The sequence below is a fragment of the Mustela erminea genome, chromosome 5 (assembly GCF_009829155.1).
Source record: "Mustela erminea isolate mMusErm1 chromosome 5, mMusErm1.Pri, whole genome shotgun sequence".
NCBI classification, from domain to species: domain Eukaryota; kingdom Metazoa; phylum Chordata; class Mammalia; order Carnivora; family Mustelidae; genus Mustela; species Mustela erminea.
In genome coordinates, this window is record NC_045618.1 from 71,494,861 (window position 1) to 71,515,455 (window position 20,595).

Below are 20,595 nucleotides of genomic sequence, written 5' to 3' on the forward strand. Positions count from 1 at the left end.
AGCTGAAGGCAGAGGCTTTAACTCACTGAGCCACCCAGGCGCCCCAGGCCATATTTTCAAAGACCCTTTTTAAAGAATATCCTACAGACTTCCTTAGTAATTCATAGCTATAATTGTCATTGCTTCATAACCGTTACTTTCAGGGAAGTTTTCTAGTCCAGTTCCCTCCCACTGCAGAGTTGGACCTTGGGCAAACCAACTGGAGACCGAGTACAGATATATATCTTAAAGTTCTCCTATAACACATGTGAAGTAGGTTAAGTTTCTTCACTTTCAATACAGATTGGCTTAAGAAGCCACAGTGTACTTGCACTCTCTTGTTGAGGGTGTGAAACATTAGGGAGTGATGGCAGCAGTTGCAAGATCTGAAGATGAGCTCTTCCAGGGACTGTTTTTACATCTGAATCCTTAGTAGTCCAGACCAGAAAAAGGATAAGAGCATAGTGCTTTCTCCTGGTTAGGCTTTAGCGGTTAACTTAGGAAGGAAGCCATTCTCAAAAATTAGTCTGTTACATGGCTACACTTTAGTGGCAGGGGAGGCTGGAAAATTCATTTTAGCATTCTGGTCTCTGTAATAGCAAAAGGCTAGCAAGTGACTTTTGAGTAGGTAATTCATGAGGTCTGCATTAAGCCTTTTAAAAAATTATCTGTCATCCTCATTTCCTCTGCTCTTTCACTAGACCCCACTTCCCCCTTATCTATAATTCAATACACTACTTAGCTATTTGTATTAGAGTTCCCCAGAGAAATAGAAGCAGAACCAGAAGCCTGTGTTGAGGAGAGGATGAGATTTATTGTAAGGAATTGGCTTGTGTGATTATGGAGGCTTATTAAATCTGAAATCTGTAGGATAGGCCAGCAGGGTGGAGACCTAGGGAAGAGTTGCAGTTCAAGTCCAAAGGTAGTCTGCCAGCACAATTCCTTCTTCTCAGAGGAGATCAGTCTTTGTTCTCTTCAGGTCTTCAGCTGATTGGATGAGGCCCACCACATATGACTTTACTCAAAGTCCACTGATTTAAATGTCAGTCTCATCTACAATACACCTTCCCCGAAACACCCAGAATAATATTTGACCAATTATCTGGGCACTGTGCCGAACCACATTAGCTCATAAAGTTAACCATGTTATTACTGTTCAAGATGAGAGTGTTTTGTCCCTCAGATATTTAGGGCCAGAAAAAAGGATTAAGAACCAATTAATGCATAGTTTGAAGTATGGAGAATCACAGAGATGAGTAAAAGCATCAGTTCTTTGTGTTTTTTACAGAAACAACTATTGGATATATTTTCATCTGAACAGCCATACCTACAATAACACAGTATTGATTACCTTTAACTATTATCAAGTAAACTCAAGGGGTATAGTTATGGAGATAGAAGCAGAGGAAAAGATGTGAGAAAAATAGATGTCAGAAAAAAATGTGGAATTTGAGGACAAGAAGAGAAAATAAGAGATGTGAAAGAGCTGAGTTTGTCCTGAGCTGATCCAGGAAGCTTTCCATTATGCTCTTGTTTCATAATCTCCAGTTGCCTAGGGAAAGATCTTGGAGGATTAGAGGACGTAGGAAAGAAGGTAGAGAAGAGTTGTGGAAAACAAAAACATACAGAGGGGAGAAATGATAGAGGTGAGGAATATGAGTGACAAGTCAAAGAACACTATCTTCAACTGGAGTGTAATAACTTTTGTTTCCTTTTTTAACTTTTTAAAATTTTATCTTATTAGATTTTGGATAGGTATGAAATAAACAAATAGTTGGGTTAAAAAGCAGGTAATTTTGCATTCATAATCCGTGGGGGGTTTTTTGGGTTTCTTTGTTTGTTTTTTAGGATTTTTGAGAGAGAGAGAAAGTGCATGTGTTCTCATGCATGCACGTACTCATACATGTGAGGGGAGAGGGAGAATCTCAGGCAGACTTGCTGATGGCTCAGAATCTGAAGCAGAGCTCAATCTCATGACTCTTATATCATGCCCTGAGCCAAACTTAAGAGACACCTAACCAACTGAGCCACCCAGGTGCCCCTTAGTGTTTTCTTTTTATAATACATTGAGTATTTGGGGGGCATCTGGGTGGCTTATTCTTTTAGGGTCTGACTTCAGCTCGTGTCATGACCTCAGGGTCCTGGGATCAAGTCCTGTGTTGGGCTCTGTGTGCCATAAGGAGTCTGCTTGTCCCTCTCTCCCTACCCCACTCACGCTTGCTCACTCATCCTCTGTCTCAAATAAATACATAAAATCTTTTTTAAAAAATACATTCAGTATTTTTATTGTTTCTTCTAGCTGTGTATGTTTGTTAAATACTGTTTATGGGCAGCTATGATCAGTGGCTAAGACTGGCATTTTTAAAAATAATGAACTTTATTTTGAAGCATAACATTCTTAAAAGCAAATGCACAAATCAGAAGGATATAGCTCAGTGGATTATATAGTGAGCACCTACATAGCCGTGTAGTCACTACCTGGCTTCTTCCTACTCACTTTTCCCTTCTGAGAGGTAATCATCATCTGAGCTTCTAATACAGTAAATTAGTTCTGCCTATTTTGAAAATTTCTGTAAAAGGAACCATACAGTCTGAGTATCTGCTTTGCCTACTATCAGCAGTCCCACTGATGGAAGCAAATGCCACCACCCTAGATGGGGTGGGTCAAGCCATAAAAGCCTTACAGTGCCTTAGACCCCAAGAGGCACAAACTTGTCTTCAGCAATTGGGAAACTTTGGTTGTAGAGCTCTACTTTGAACTACACCTCAAAGCCAGCTCTCATGTTCTCAAATCCAGCCTCGACTCCAGCCTTCAGTCAGTTAGCTTTGCTTATCCTTTGTCACTAATATGTCTTCCTTTCTTTGGGTCTCATTCTCAAGCTCTTGATCACATTCTGGAAGATTCTGACAATAATTCACCCACAGCTTATTAGCATACCCACCAGTTGAGCTAAATGTGAATCCCCTCTTTAGCTCTGAAAATCCCAAAGCTTGTTTTTTTGTTTGTTTTTTTTTTTTCAGTGACTTTCCTATGACTTTTTACCCTGAACACCTTCATTGAGCCCCCAATTTCTTAACTTACTACGCAGGAGATAGACTTTCAGATCGAGGATGCATTCTAGGCGGTAGAGGTTCTCCTAGTTCTTTGTAAAAAAGTTGGTAAACCTGTTAAGAAACAAAAGCATGCACTTTTTTGGTGTACTTGGACTCGTTAGAACTTATAAGATGTGCCATTCATCTCTCAGTTTTTTGTTTGTTTTTTTTTTCACACTAGGATGACATGTTGCAGAGTTGAGTGCCAGTGACAGGTACCAGGGCATGTTTTAGCAAAGTCACTCAGCATCAGGTTTTATCAGTCACTCAGCACCAAAATCATATAGTGATCTCACATTGTAAATTATTGTCACATGGTTAACATTGTCAAAAAAATTAATACTCAGTTTTTTGTATTTTATTTTTTAAGTAGTCTCCACACCCAGCATGGAGTCCATTGTGGGGCTTGAACTCATGACTCTGAGATTAAAACCTGAGCTGAGATCAAGAGTCTGATGCTTAACTCCCTGAGCCACCCAAGAGTCCCATCAGGTTTTTTTTTTTTTAAGCCAAGAATTGGGAACCACTAAAATGATTATCCAGTCATTAAAGTTAACTACTTTTTCATACTCTGAGATTAATTAAATGATTAATTATACTTATTGTTCACCTAAAAGACACACCTTCTTTGTGGAGCTAAAATTACACAGGATTGGTGTGACAGAAGGGAATCTGTAAAACTGAAAATTGGACATTTTGGGATTTTTTTCTTTTGGCCATGAACAAAAACTGTACTCACGTCAAATTTTGTCTTTCTAGACCACCTCAAGATGTTTTAAAAAGACATGAGAGGCTAAGAAGGACGCTTGAGAGTTGGATTTATAGATAAACAAGTAATTGCATTTTGTGATCTGTGAAATGATTATGATTGTCTATTTTACAGAATTTAAAGTGTATGTCAACATCTGTGAAGGGGGAATTAATCCTCATGAAGTGAAGTTCAAGGCATTTTGTCTTAGGTGCATTTGGGGAACATTTTGTCCAACACTAGTAAATGTTCTGCTTTTAATACTGTAGTTTATTAGCAAAAAGAAGGTAAGGCATAGCTGACGAAAGATGTATTAAAGATTGTTTTTAAGTGCATCATGTATAGTAGAATTCACAGGATGCATCTGTCAAGTTCATCGAAGTCAAATAAGCTCTTGGTGGGTCTCATATGGTATCAAGAGTCTGGGCAAGTATTAAAGAAAAAGGTCTTTCTTAGGAGTCTACTATTTTCAAAATGTTGAGAAACTAAGTATATAAGAAAGTCAAAACAACATAATTCCAACATACATCCCTTGTATTTGAAAATAAAATATTAAAATATTTGGGAGCTTTTTACCCTTTTTCCTTGAAATTTTACAGAATATGTAACTGCAGTAGAGACCAAGACAAGGGTGAAGGAGAGCATTCATCCACTTCTTTCTTCCTCTTGAGAATGGTGAAAATGCACAGTGCTGACTGTTTAGCTGGTGATTGTTTCCCACCGTATTTTTATATATCTTGAATATTCTGTCTCTGAGAGAGAAGGCATAGATCCTTGCCATGAATTTGACACTTGGAGAAATAATTTGCCCTACTCTTTAATATGTTTTACTGCCTTTCATTTTGCTTTTCGTTGCCAGGAGTCTTCCTCTGCATTTCTGATATCACACTTCACCCTTAACCTAGCCTAAGTTTTCCTCCCCGAGCGTCCCTTATTTCACTGAAAGACGGGAGCCAGGCTGCATGCACTGGCTATCCACTATATCCACTACTGCATCCACTATACTCAGGTGCACCAGAGAGTTCCTTTTGAGCCACTGGCTTACCCACATGGGGCTCCTCCCTTCCTTGCCAAGCCTCTTGTTTTCCCTGTTGGCCCTCAGAGTAGAGTCATTTATGCCTTTTCCCACGCCCCCCTTCCCCTCCCTGCAAAGAAAATGCCCTTGGGTTTCTTTCCCATAAATCCTATAGGCCCTACCTTACCCTGCTTATTACTGAAGGCAAATTTAACCAGATTATTTTAAACTAAAAACTTCTCATACCCTTTCCAAGTTAATTATTCACAATTATATTGGCTTTCCAGAAAACTTAACTGTATTCACTCTTACACTAAAGGAAGCTTCCCCCACCTTGCTGAATACATGATTTCTTTTGAGAAAAGGCAGGCCTCATCCCTTAGTAAACCAGAAAGATCGTGATTATAACCTGCCTAAATCAGCGAGATTATGTAACTGCCAGTGGGCAGTTGGTTTTCACTAAATTCAAGATGTAGATGGGATCTTATTTTTCTGTTCATGTCTTATGAGTCTAAATGTACCTTATATGGACCTCCAAAAAGTGGTTTTCTCTGGCACTGAAGCTGGTGTTTGAAATGAGCTCTTTAAGTTAGCAATGTAGATGCTGGGGTTTCCTTTTCAGACCTCTCACTGTGTCTTTTCAACAATTCACTCACTAGCTCTTTGGGGTAAGGAGTTAACCAGATCGCCCATTCATCACTCATGTTAAGACCTCGTTTTATGGGAAACTTTGCCTAGATAACCATATCCAGGGCCTGGATATTCCTTTCTAACATTTTTTATATGATTTACATTCTTTTCAATACTAGTATTAATTATTCTGGAATCATATACAGTGAGGCTCTCCTACTAGTTTCTGTTTAGGATTGGCAAATGCTCTTGTTGAATTGACCATTTGTCATTATAAAGGGATCTTCTTTGCCCCTGGTAAAATATTCTTTACTCTGAAATCACACTGTCTAATATTAATATAGCCAATCTTTTCATTAGTGCTAGGATGTTATATCTTTTTTGTTGTCCCATCAGTTCTTCTCTTTTTCCTTTTTCTTTCGTATCTTCCATGTCCCTATTTAACTTTAGAACCCATGAAATAGAATAGCTTTTAATATCCTTACTTGCTATGGGGCGCCTGGGTGGCTCAGTGGGTTAAGCCGCTGCCTTCGGCTCAGGTCATGATCTCAGAGTCCTGGGATCGAGTCCCGCATCGGGTTCTCTGCTCAGCAGAGAGCCTGCTTCCCTCTCTCTCTCTCTCTGCCTGCCTCTCCATCTACTTGTGATTTCTCTCTGTCAAATAAATAAATAAAATCTTAAAAAAAAAAAAAAATCCTTACTTGCTAATTTTACATCTGCCATTGCTCAGTTATGATGGACTATTTTTCCTTCCTTACGGATCGAATTTTCCTGCTGCTTACCATAGTGGTCATTTTTTAAATTTTATTGGATTCAGACATGAATTTTAACTTGTTGGGTGCTAGATATTTTGGTATCCCTGTAAATATCCTTGAGTTTCATTCTGGAACATGATTAAGTGACTTAGAAACAGTTTGATTTTTAGTGTCTTATTTTTATGATTTGTTGGGTGGGACTGGAGCAGTGCTCATTCTAGGGCTGATTTTTGCTCCACTAGGCAAGACCCTTCTGAGTTCCCTCCCCAGGGCCCTGTGATTTATGAGGTTTTGCAGTCTGGCTGCTGGGAACAGGTCTTACTCCCAGCTCTGCATGAGCACAGGCACTATTACCTGGCATCTTCTCAGGTGTGTTTTCCTTGGCCCCAGGTAGTTTCCTCACACATGTGCCAAGTAGTACTCTGTTGAGGATGAAAAGGTAGCTCTCTGTAGAGCTCCAGAACTCCAGAGTTTCATCTCTGTAACTCTGTCCTCTCTGGTGTGCTGTTCTGCAGATGCCAGCTGATTTGGTCTTCTGTCAGCTCTGGCTCCTAGTTCAGAACATTTCCCAGGCTCTGCCTGGGTTCCCATTCCCTTGTGCTGTGGCTGGACACTTTTCTCTAGGCAGGAAGCTGAGCGGTCAGAGGGCTCGCTTTGTTTCTCATCTCTCAGGGATCACTGTCCTAAGTTGCCTGATGATTATTAGTGTCTTGAAAACTTTCGTATAGTCTGTCCATTTTTGGGCTTCAGGCATATGGGTAAATCCTGTCTTTATTATTTCACTTTGGTCAGAAGTAGAAGTCTCCAGAATCATCTCTCCACAAAGTAAAGATCTCTTACTTTCCTTATAGTGTCTTCTAGCTCATTATCTAGTATGCACAAACTCACTAAACATTTGTTGAATAAATGAGCATTTATTGGTGATCATATTACAGTGTTAAGCAGCTATCATGTGTCATTGGATGAAAGCAAAAATGCCTTTTCAGGGGGCGCCTGGGTGGCTCAGTGGGTTAAAGCCTCTGCCTTCGGCTCAGGTCATGATCCCAGGGTCCTGGGATCGAGCCCCACGTCGGGCTCTCTGCTCCACGGGGAGCCTGATTCCTCCTCTGTCTCTCTCTGCCTGCCACTTGTGATTTCTCTCTCTCTGTCAAATAAATAAAATCTTAAAAAAAAAAAATGCCTTTTCAGGATTAAAGATCCTTTATTCTTTAGTTTGGTTGATTGGAGGTTGGTGTGCATCTGGTCAAAAGGCATATCCCAAAGCCCCTTGGACATAAGAGTGGCCTAATTACCTCGTTTCTGTTTTGGAACAGGTAGCTTACAAACAAGCAAACAGTAAAATTAGCTAGGGCCTTCTACCTCTGTAGAAATGAAATAAATAAGAGCCATCTCTGTTCTTGTTACTATACCTTTTATATGCTCAGCAAGGCTGAAGCTATGACTAAGATAATTCTTAGCATTTGTGGTAGCTGTAACTTGGTATCATAGCAAAAGAGATGAGGACTAGTGAAGAAAAGTCTGGCAATAAAATTGTTAACATGGTTAGCAATATCTCTTACTGATTTTGTGACAATAACAAGAGTCTTGGCAAGGTTTTCCTTCCCTACTGCCCCCCTTGGCACAAACAGGAGTTTGGCTCAGTGCCATGCATTTCAATTGCTATTATATGAATTCTTATCTTGGTTTCTTTTATTTCCTTAGCTGTCATTGGTAGTTGCGTAAACATTACTGAACTATTTTAATATTCTTAGCAACCAGGAGTCATAGCCCTGTTTTTGTTTGTTTTGTTCCATTTGAGGCGGGCGGGGGGGGGAACATGTCATATCATACTTGTCTGACAGATTTTTTTCTGATCTAGTGATTGTTTATTTTCTTATTTTGCTTCAATATAAAGAATTATAGTTTCAGTTTTTAAAAAAATTCCAGTTTCGGACTTTGCTATGTTAAACAAGGAAATTAATGTCACTTAGATTGAGTGCTGTCTACTGAAGGACAAAAATGAGCAGTTATTTCCTCACACATTTATGTTATTTCAAATAAATGCACATATTTAAAGTTGTAAGTCAGGGCTTTTTGACCATAGTTCAAGGAGATGGAAGTTAAATTAGACTAGTCCAGGGTAACTCATCGTATTCTTTTCAGAACTCTAATTATACGGATTAGTAGTTATTAATTTGAGTAGGTAATTATCGGAATCACCTAGGGAGCTTTTTAAAAAATAACCATGCCTAGCCTATTTCCATTCTTGAGTTTAAGAACCACTAACAAAGATACCTGGGACTATATAGTTTTCAGTCTTCTTGGTTTGTTAGTTTGTTTTGGAAAACTCCATCTCTGTCTCTATAACACACACATATGCAAGAAATCCCAAGAGAAATATAAGAATATTAAGAATAAGAATGTATAAATAAAGAATTAATGTGTATCTATTATGTTTGTTATATACCACTTCCTTTATATATGTTAAGTCATTTTACCAGAATGAGATGGAGATTTCTTTAAAGAAATAATCTGTTTTGAAAAAACACAAAAGAATCAAGATGATCATACTAAAGTATGATACTAATAAGCTTAATAGTTTTATGTAAAAGCAGTACCAAATTGTGGTGCATTTCCATACTGTCTGCAAAAACACCCTCATACAAAACACCTCTGCATCTAACAGAAGCCTAACATTTCACTCATCCTGTGAGATATTGAGGGCACAAATCAAACTAACCATTATAAAGGTCTGTTATATTTGTTGATGTCTCATAGTCATTAAGATTTTTAGCTTAAATCTAACTGATAAAAGACTTAATTAGGGCACACATTTAGAAAGGCATTTTCTGTTATATGGGATCAGTCTAGCATTTTGCTAATGATATATTTCTCAGAAAACAGCTGGTTTTGGTTAAGAAGTCCAAACCTGCTGTCTCACTTAATATATCCTAGAACATTATCTTTTTTCTTTACATTTTAGGGGGCGAATATAAATTCACTTTGGAAGACAGAAAACCTATATTTGATATATCAGCGCCTTCGTGGTTTTTTGAAATCTTTATTAAGATGCAGTCCACACCATAACACTACCCGTTTGGAGTATACAATTTAATGGTTTTTAGTATATTGCAGAGTTGTGCAACTGTCACCACAGTCTTCAGGTTAGAACATCTTCATCACCCAAAAACAAATAATGTACCTACCCATTAGCAGTCAGTCTCACTCACTCACTGGCAGTCAATTTCTCACTCTATTTCTAGCCCTAGGAAACCACTGATCTACTTTCTATCTCTTTAAATTTGCCTGTCTGGACATTTTGTATAAATAGAATCATGCAATCTGTATTTATGATGAGCTTTTTTCATTTAGCAAAATATTTGGGGGTTTCACCCCTGTTGTGGCATGTATCAGTGCTTTGTTTCTTTTTATGGCTGAATCATATGTCATTGTATGAATAAATGTCATCAGTTGATGGACATTTGGATTGTTTCACTTTTTAGCTATTATGGATAATGCTGTGAATATCTGTGTACAAGTTGTTGTGTAGACACATGTTTTGATTTCTCTTAGGTGTATGCTTAGGAATAGAATTACTGGGTCATATGTTAACTATGTTTAACAATTGAAGAGCTGCCAAACTGTTCCAAAGTGGCTGCATCATTTTATATTCCCATCAGCAGTATATTACGGTTCCAGTTTCTCCACGTCCTCGTCACTTGTCTGTCCTTTTGATTGTAGTCATGCTAGTAGGTGTGAAGTGATAATGTGTTGTGGTTTTGATTTGCATTTCTCCAATGACTAATGACATTGAACATTTTTTTTCATGTGCTGTTAGACATCTGTGTATCTTCTTTGGAGAAATGTCTGTTCAAATCTTTTGCCCATTTTGAAATTAGGTTTTTAAAAATTATTTTGCTAGGTCCTTTGAGGACAGAGAAACAAAAGCAAAAATACAGTATTGGGACTACATCAAAATAAAAAGCTTCTGCACAAAAAGAACAACATAATTAAAAGGCAACCTACTGGGGCACCTGGGTGGCTCAGTGGGTTAAAGCCTCTGCTTTCGGCTCAGGTCATGGTCCCAGGGTCCTGGGATCGAGCCCCGCATCGGGCTCTCTGCTCAGCGGGGAGCCTGCTTCCTTCTCTCTCTCTCTCTGCCTGCCTCTCTGCCTGCTTGTGATCTCTCTGTCAAATAAATAAATAAAATCTTAAAAAAAAAAAAAAAGACAACCTACTGAATGGGAGAAGATATTTGCAAATGATCTATCTGATGAAGGGTTAGTATCCAAAGTATAGAAATAACTCACACATCTGAACACCCCAAAACCAAACACTTACTTAGAAAATGGGCAGAAGACATGAACAGACATTTCTTCAAAGAAGACGTATAGATGGCCAACAAACACATGAAAACATGCTCAACATAACTCATCATCAGGGAAATGCAAATTAAAACTACAGTTTTATCACCTCATACCTGTCAGAATGGCTAAAATCAAAAACACAAGACTCAAGTGTTGGCAAGGATGTGGAGAAAAGGAACCATCTTGCACTGTTGGTGGGAATGCAAACTGGTGTATCATTATGAGTATGAGGGTTCCTCAAAAAGTTAAAAATGGAACTAACCTATGATCTAGTAATCGCACTAGTTATTTACCCAAAGAATACAAAAACACAAATTCAAAGGAATATATCCACACTTAAGTTTATAGCAGCATTATGTACAATAGCCCAAGTGTCAACCAGTAGATGAATGGATAAAGCAGATCTCTCTCTCTCACACACATACACACAAATATTACTCAGCCATAAAAAAGAATGATATTTTGCCATTTGCAGTGACTTGGATGGAGTTACAGAGTATAATGCTAAGTGAAATAAGTCAGTCAAAGACAAATACCGTATGATATCACTCATATATGGAATTTAAGAAACAGAACAGTTGAACAAAGAGGTAAAAACAGACAAACCACGAAAAAGATTCTTAACTATAGAGAAGAAACTAATTAATGGTTACCAGAAGGGGGGTGGGTAGGGGCATGGGTAAAATAGGTGATGAGGATTAAGTAATGCATTTGTTATGATGAGCACTGAGTGATTAAAATAAAACCTTAGGGGCGCCTGGGTGGCTCAGTGAGTTAAAGCCTCTGCCTTCGGCTCAGGTCATCATCCCAGGGTCCTGGGACGAGCCCCGCGTCGGGCTCTTTGCCTGGTGGGGAACCTGTTTCTTCCTCTCTCTCTGCCTGCCTCCCTGCCTACTTGTGATCTCTGTTTGTCAAATAAATAAATAAAATCTTTAAAAAAATAAAATAAAATAAGGGGCGCCTGGGTGGCTCAGTGGGTTAAGCCGCTGCCTTCGGCTCAGGTCATGATCTCAGGGTCCTGGGATCGAGTCCCGCATCGGGCTCTCTGCTCAGCAGGGGGCCTGCTTCTCTCTCTCTCTCTCTCTCTCCCTCTACCTGCCTCTCCGTCTACTTGTGATCTCTCTCTGTCAAATAAATAAATAAAAAATCTTTAAAAAAAAATAAATAAAATAAAATAAAACCTTAAAAAAATTCCTGATGTTTTACATCAGTCATTGACTTACTGTTGATGAGCTTTCTTTTATGTTCTGGATACAAGTTCCTTATCAGGCACATGATTTTATTTTATTTTTTAACCATTCTGTAACTTTTCTCTTCACTTTCTTTTTTTTTTTAACTAATTTTTTAAAAAAGATTTTATTTATTTATTTGACAGACAGAGATCACAAGTAGGCAGAGAGGCAGGCAGAGGGCAGGGGGGAGCAGGCTTCCCGCTGAACAGAGAGCCCAGTGCAGGACTCGATCCCAGGACCCTGAGATCATGACCAGAGACGAAGGCAGAGGCTTAACCCACTGAGCCACCCAGGTGCCCCTTCTCTTCACTTTCTTGGTGGCATCATTTGCCCCACAAAAGTTGTAAATTTTGGTATAGTTCAATTATTTATTTATTTATTTATGTCATTTGTGCTTGTGATATCATATCCAAAAACCTTTGCCTAACACAGGGTCATGGAGATTTACTCTTACAGCTTTTCCTTAGATTGTTACAGTTTCAGTTTTTAAATCTAGGTCTATAATCCATTTTGAATTAATATTTCTGTATGGTAAGAGGTAGGGGATTGACTTCATTCTTTTTCATATAGCGATGCAGTTCTCCTAGCACCATTTGTTGAAAAGACAATTCTTTCTCCATTGAATCGTCTTGGTACCCTTGTAGACATTCAATTGACCATAAACATAAAGGGTTTATTTCTGGACTCTCAGTTCTATTCCATTGATCTAGATGTCTTTCCTGATGCAACATAATATTGTCTTGATTACAATAGCTTTGTATTAAGTTTTGAAATTGGAAACCGTAAGTCCAGTTTGTTCTCTTTTTTTTCAAGATTATTTGGCTGTCTTGGATCCCTTGGATTTCTGTGAGTTTTAGCATTACCTTCTCACTGTCTGCAAAGAAGTCAGCTGAGATTTTGAAAGGGATTGTTTAGGTCTATAAATTAATTTGGAGGGTCTCCTTAGGTACTGTTAGTTTTCTATGATTAGATTTTGTATATGTGCATTAAAAGATCATTGTTACAGTGTTAGTGTTAAACTAACCATGAAGAAATATGAAGTAATTATTTTTATATTGTTAAAATATTGTACAGGCTGAATACGCCTACAACAAAAATGTCTATATACAGAGAATTTATTTTAAAGAGGAGTGCCGGGTGAGGTACCAAACTGTCTCAGAGCTGTATAAATTAACAGTAAAATTCTGTATCACAGGAACATTTCCGTAAGTCTTTTGAAATTTTGTTGTTTTGCTTTATTGTTTTTTATGATGAGATACATTTTGTATTTGTAAGTATTAGCAAAAGTTTATGTATGGGAAAAATTAGATATTAATAATGCCTCTATGGAATGTAGATGAGGATAACAAAAATAAACATTTTAGATTTTTATGATGCTTTAGATTCCATTGGTCCCTAGAATAAGACATGGGCAGCTATTTGATAGCTTGTGTAGTTTTGTTTAGTAAGTGAATACCATAACCTAGTGGTTCTCAACCTTGACTGCTATGCATTAGAATCCCTAGAGAGCTTTTAAAAATCCAGCTGTCTCATACAGCTCACCAGACCAATTAAATCAAAATCGCTGGAGTGGGACTTAGACATCAGAATTTTTTAAAGTCCCCCAGGTGAATCCAGTGTGCAGCCAGTCTCTAAAACTCCTGCCATAGACTGTTGAAAATGCAGGTGAGACTGAGCTCAGGATAACGTAATTATCCTGAAATGACAATTAAAGTCATGAAGTCCAAGCCACTTTAATTATACTGTCAACTGGGCACCTAGGTGGCTCAAGTTGGTTGGGCATCTGTCTTCGGCTCAGGTCATGATCCCAGGGTCCTGGGATCAAGCCCTGCATCAGGCTCCCTGCTCAGTGGGGAGTCTGCTTCTCCTCTTCTCTCTGCTGCTCCCCCTGCTTGTGTTCTGTCAAATAAATAAAAACCTTAAAAAAAAAAATTATACTGTCAGGGGCGCCTGGGTGGCTCAGTGGGTTAAGCTGCTGCCTTCGGCTCAGGTCATGATCTCAGGGTCCTGGGATCGAGTCCTGCATCGGGCTCTCTGCTCAGCAGGGAGCCTGCTTCCTCCTCTCTCTCTCTCTCTGCCTACTTGTGATCTCTCTCTGTCAAATAAATAAATAAAATCTTTAAAAAAAAAATTATACTGTCAAACCACTGAGAAAAGTACTATGGAGTTATCAGGATGTAATGATTTGGATTTGCCTTTGCCAACCAAGAATAAAAGATTATCTAATAATCATCAGAACTCCAAAATTTGGTACGAAGAAGATCAGTTATGGATACCATCATATATATAGCTATAAGAGGGGGAATGTTTCCTGCTAAAAAAGTTAAGTTTGAAAACTACCAGTTTATTGGAAGAAACACTGGATTCGGAGTTTGGGAACCTGTGTTCTAGTGTTCACTTTGCCGTGTAACTTAGAACCAGGGTATTTAAATTATGCTTTATAAAATTATGTAGTTGAACTGGAGGTGATCACCAAATTATTTATTCTACAAATTGGCTTGCCTGCTGTGCACTAGGCAAGGATGTAGAGATAAACAGAGAACAAAAACCATGTCCTTGTAAATTTTACAGAAGACAAATAAGCAGAATGTGTCTGTGTAGCTATAGCAAAATGTTCAGGGAATCAAGGAAGCACAGAGCTGTCCTGCATCCAGTTTAATATTGGACACACTCTGTGGTTGGCATTTTCAGTAACAATTCACAGATCCCTTCAGCCTTACTGGCAGAACCTGTCTCTGAAATAGAATGAAAATGCCACCCCTGCAGTTGGACATATGACCAGTTCTGGCCAGAGAAACCTGAGGAGAAGTCTGCACGGTTTTCCTTATAAAGATTTCCTTATAAAAATTATGTCCCTCCTTCTTGCCCTGACCTTGTCACATGAGGTCTTGATACTTAGTGTTGCAGAAATCATTTTGAGACTAATCGCCTGAGAACAAAGGCCTTTATGCTGATTATAACCAAAGAGAAGAATGGAAAGATCCTGGGCCTTGATGTCAACACTGAGCCACTCAACCAACCCTACAACCACCTATGTGTGGACTTACTGAGATTATAAAAATACTTATTGTTTGAAGTCTTGCTGCTTTCAAAATGGTCTGTGGGTCAGTATTGGCATCATTTTGGAGATTAGTTAGATACAGAAACTCAGATCCCATGTGAGACCTACTGATCAAAATTTGTACTTTAATAAGATCACCAGGTGAGTGAGGTGCACATGAAAGCCTGAGACACACCAGTTTAAACCACTTTTTTTTTTTTTTTAAGATTTTATTTATTTATTTGACAGAGACAGAGAGAGCAAAAGACGGGGGAAGTGGCAGACAGAGGGAAAGGGAGGAGCAGGCTTCCCACTGAGCAGGGAGCCAAATGTGGGGCCCAATCCCAGGACTCTGGGATCATGACCTGAGCCTAAGGCAAATGTCCAACCGACTGAGCCACCTAGGCACCCTTAAACCACTTTTCATTGAGTATTATATTACCTGCAGTTAAAAACATCCTTACTAATACAAATATATTGTGGATTGACCAAATGCCATTTTTAAAATAATGCTTAACCAGAAAGACTTCTAACCCAAATGTAGAAAGTTACAAGAGACTATTGTTCTTATGTACTAACCCAGACAAGCAGTATAAGTACATCATTATCGTTTTTAAAAATCTATCAGAGAACTTGAGGACACAAACCTAAATGACTTTAGAAAGTGACAAGCCCTCCATTAGATCAGTGACGTACTTCTCTCTTGGCTGACTGAAATGTAGGGAGAAGCAGAAAACCATCATAGAAAGGAATCAGGAGAAGTCAGCCTAATTTTTAATAAACTTCTAATGATTATGTTTGGATTAGGTGATAGATTAGAAATCCAGAGAAGCACTGCTACAGCAGTGCTATCCACTAGAACTTTCTGCCACAATGGAAATGTTCAGTGTCTGTGCTAACCAGTGTGGTGGCTACATGCTAGCCAAATGTAGCTATCAGATACTTGAAATGTGCCTAGTATGACTGAGGAACTGAATTTCTAATTTTAATTAATTAAATTTAAATTTAAATAATCAGATGTGGCTAGTGGCTACTATATTGGACAGTGCAGCTTTAGAGATGCTAAGATTGCACTACCCCCACTTCTTTCCCTTAGGTCTTCATTTAGTGCTAAGGATATTAGAAGAACAAAGGCAGTGAAGCAGAGCTGAGAGAAAATTCCTGAGGTATAGGTTTTCAGCTCAGAGAGGCAGGAGGGCTGGGAGAAAACCCTTCCAGGCCAACCCCAACTTCACAGAGTGTAGAGTAGACTAGGTGAGGGGGCCTGAGAGATCTGCCAAAGCCCAGAAATCAGGGGGTGGGACAGGAAAACAAGGGCAGCTCCCCATTCAGTCAGAAAGTTGGCAGCCTGGGCTTCATATCAGTAGAAACTCCTCACAGTTCATAGTTCAAAAAAGGAGGGAGGGAGCACAGATCTCCAGAACCCCATGGGGGTTGTAATCTGAGGGTTTCCTGGAGAGATAGTCCTGATCCTATATTCAGAATGTTTGAAGCCAGTGAGGAACTGACTCAAACTAAAGTGACAAAGCCCAGATTCAGCTCAACTGTAGAGCATATTGATTCAGCCCTGACCTACAGGACATGCCTCTAAGAAGAAATATCATTTCCTTCAGTCTCTGCTATACTTCTATATAAAAATGCCTAGCATGCAGCCAAAGATCTTAAGATACATATTCCCCATACTCAAGAAAATAAGAGTCAATATAAGACTTAGACATGACACGGATATTGGTGTTATCAGCTAGGGACTTCAAAATAACTATAACAAAAATGCCAAAGAATCTAGTGGACAAGGTACACAGCATGCATAAACAAAGGAGGAATTTCAGCAGAGATGTGGAAACTATTTTCTTAATAAGAAACAAATGGAAATTTTCACCATAAAAAACATAGTATCAAGAATTAAGGTCCTTTAGATGACTTAGTAGAAAATAGCTGAACAGTTTTGGCCAGATTGCTAGAAGCAGTCTGTTGTGGAAGGATTCCTTTTGGTTGCACGGGTTGAGGTATATTTTGAATAAGACAACACTCGCTATACTACTTATAAGCCCAGAGACATTCTTTTGATAGAGCACTGCATAGATTCATCATGCCACATAATCTTGTATATTTCCCTGGTAGTTTTCCTAATGGAAAAGAAATTGGCACTTGTGTGAAGGTATGCGTAGACCTTTCTAGATCATTTAGTGAGACTTTTCACTTGTCTTGGGAGAGAATCCGGAGGCATTCTTGGTAACCCAGTGCCCACCGTGTATGAGTATGTCATGTTTGGTCAGCTTGTGCTGCAATTGCATAATTACCATTTTCCATTTCCTTCATGTTTTCACTCTTGCATTGAACATGTGGTAATAAAATACTAGTTTTCACATAATAAAGATTTTAGTTTTCTAAAAACCTGTAAGTTTCTTAACAGGTAACTTTTTTAGCATCCATTGAGGCTTAGAAGAATAGTGACCTAAAGTTTCCAGGTACCCCTTAGGACATACAGGAGTTTCTTTGCAATTAGATCTTGAATTTCTGGGCTCATAAACTTGATTGTTCCCTTGGCCAACAGTTTGTTGCTTAAGAGTAAGAAAGTGGATTCCATTTTTTTTTTAATCTCTAAAAGTTTTATAGATTTCTCAATTTTATTCCTACATTCATCATTTGATTCAGTATTTGTTGAGTAACTCATAATTACTCTCAAAAGAGCCTATTTTTATTTTCACAAATAGAACAGTTTCTCAGTTGATTTTTTATTTCTCCTCCTTCATTCTAGATTGTACAGCCAGCCCTTGTATTGCCCTGGAAACTTAAAATACATATTGAAAATGAAACAACATTTTTTTTTAATGAATGCATTCATGTATATTTTATTTATTTAAAAAACAATATTTGAGGTGGTTGACATTGAAAATCATAAGTACGAATGAAGCTAAAACAGGAGTTTTTTACATTAATAAGGAAAATAATACCTATATAGCCAAGATAAAGAATGCTGTTTGAGCCAGACACTCTGCTTTTTTTTTTAATGAGCATTATTTCATTTAGCTTCACAACAGTTCCTAAGTGAAGCATCATTATGCCATTTTATAGGTAAAGATTTTCCCAAAGTGTTTTCAGACTCCTAATCTTAGAGCAGGATAGTAGATGAATTTTCTAACCCTCCCCCCCCACTCCTCTACCCAAAAAAAAAAAAATCTGAAGATCGGGGGGCCTGGGTGGTTCAGTCATTAAGCGTCTGCCTTTGGCTCAGGTCATGATCCCAGGGTCCTGGGATCGATCCCCGCATCGGGCTCCCTGCTCTGTGGAAGGCCTGCTTCTCCCTCTCCCCAACCTTGAGTTGCCTTTCTTGCTGTCTCTCTCTCTGTGTCAAATAAATAAATAAATAAATAAATCTTTAAAAAAAAAAAATCTGAAGATGAAACAACATTATTGTAGGTATTTATCTTGACTTTTTCCCTCAGCTTCACTTGTACATACTTTTCATAATTTTTGTTAAAAGAGTAAAATGGTAATGAGTAGTTAATAGAAATATCAGAATTAACAAACTGCTTTATTTTATAGGGAAAATATTTATCCCGAAACAGAAACCTATGCAGACTTTCACAGAAGAAAAAATATCTCTTGATCCGGAATTAGAAGAAGCTTTGACAAGTGCTTCTGATACAGAATTGTGTGACCTTGCAGGTATCTCCTAAAACTAATGGGTGAATGAGTGGGGAAGGGAGGGGAAGGCAGGGGAATGCCAGCACTTGTATCATACTGATGCTTCCTTTGCCTAGTAAAGTGCTGTTGAATCAGTAGACCACATATTTGGCTTTGTCTTTTATTCTATAAATCTGGCAAAGACTTTCATTTTTTAAAATGCTCTCAATGGTGAAATTTTTATGTTAATGGAATATATTATTTGACATCTTTTCCCGTGTTACATTATTTGAAAGTTTTTATAAAAAATCTTCCACCAGTTGGTGCGCAGCTAGAAGCTGTCCCATCTGAGCGTTGAAAAAGTCTCTCAAGGGTCAACTACTGTCCCATTTTACCGTTACAACCCCAAGATGAGGGGCATTTGGCTGGATCATTCAGAAGAGCATGCAACTCTTGATCTTAGAGTCGTGAGTTTGAGCCTCACCTTGGGTGTCAAGATTACTAAAAATAAACAAAATAAACTTTAGGGAAAAAAAGGAAGACCCCAAGTTGAGTAACTGGAAAGCAGACAAACAGTCCTGAGCTATCCTTATCACTTTCCCTACTTTCTGAAGTATATCTGGAACACTCCAGACCTCCCTGTTGTTTTCATCATTGCTGGTTTCTTACCTGGACAGGTATCTCCCCGACCTGCCTCTGCATGCACCCATTTACCAGGGTAGAAAAATATGACATGTGGGGCGATATCTTAGCACCAAGGAACCCCAGAAGCTAACATGTTTGAAAGGAAGAGTGATGGTTCTTTGGGAAGGACCCAGAAGGGGACAGTCAGTGTGCAGTGCCAGAGCAGGTGTCTGATTCCTTGGGATGCCGAGGACTATTAGAGTTGTAAATGGTGCTTTCCTCAGAGGGGAATGGGCCAGGGGCATACTGTAGCTTCTGCCACATGTGTGCAAAGGGGCATTAAAACCGAAAACCAGATTTCTCCTGTCATTTTTGAGGGATGCTGCTTTCATCTTAAAGATGAGAATTCAGCTATACTTTTAGTATTCTACTCTTAGCTAAAATATGAATGTAAATGAACATGAGATTAACAAATGTAAAAATGGTGAAGTTGAAAATCTGCCTTAGATTGCATTGTTCCTAGAACTCTTGTGAGATGGGCAGCAAAAATAGATCATTTCAGTATTCTCTCTTAGCCACCAGATGGAGCTAAGTATAGAATTACATTTAGGGTTAGGCTGCCTTCAGTTGCGTGTCTGAATTCATAAATATGGGGAAATCTAAATCCAAATAAGGGATGAAGTAATCGGGGTATTAATGAGAAAGAGGTTATGGGTGATTTTTTAATCACATTGTCTCCTTTTTTGGCTGCAAAATAAAATGTTCAGAAAATGTTAAAATCAGAAATTTTTGGTTGTAAAATCAATTATTTATGTTTGAAACCGATGGAAGTAAAAGTAACTCTTTTTCTATATTTGTAGCTATTCTTGGGATGCACAACTTGATAACGAATGCCCAGTTATGTAATATAGTGGGAAGCAGTAATGGTGTCGACCAAGAACATTTTTCAAGTAAGTACTTAACAATCCATTGTGAATTCCAATCCTTTATTAAATGTATTTTGTTTTCTCCATGTATTAACTTCAATATATACATACCGAATGTTTTGTATATGTACCTGAAATTAGATTAGATAGTATTGATGTATTCCAATTAGATAGTATTGATGTAGAAAACCATTGAAAATAGAATATTAAATATTTTATTTTTAAAGATTTTATTTATTCATTTGAGACAGAGCACAGGCAGGGGGAGGGGAAGAAGAAGAAGCAGTCTCCCCACTGAGCTGGGAGCCTGATGTGGGGCTCGATCCCCAGACCCTGGAGATCATGAGCCGAGCCAAAGGGAGATAGATGCTTAACTATCTGAGCCACCCAGGCACCCCTAAATATTTTATTCTTAATGTGTCAACAAATGTAACTGGAACTACTCTCACCTCACCAAGTAATACTAATAGTAAATACTATACAAACTAATCAAACTTGGCTTTTGTTGACATTTTTTTATTTTCAGTGTTACTGATTTTCAAGAAATCTATAATGTTGACAAAAAAAACCCCTACATTAT

General features: G+C 38.4%; 1 protein-coding gene across 1 annotated transcript in view; it reads left to right on the forward strand.

Moving 5' to 3' along the window:
- TMOD3 (tropomodulin 3) overlaps nucleotides 1-20,595 on the forward strand; it is a 75,849-nt gene that overhangs the window by 37,867 nt on the left and 17,387 nt on the right. Inside the window, exons 4-5 of the mRNA XM_032343730.1 lie at nucleotides 18,385-18,507; nucleotides 19,950-20,039. Of these exons, the coding sequence (XP_032199621.1) occupies nucleotides 18,385-18,507; nucleotides 19,950-20,039 (213 nt within the window). The remainder of the gene's footprint in view (nucleotides 1-18,384; nucleotides 18,508-19,949; nucleotides 20,040-20,595) is intronic.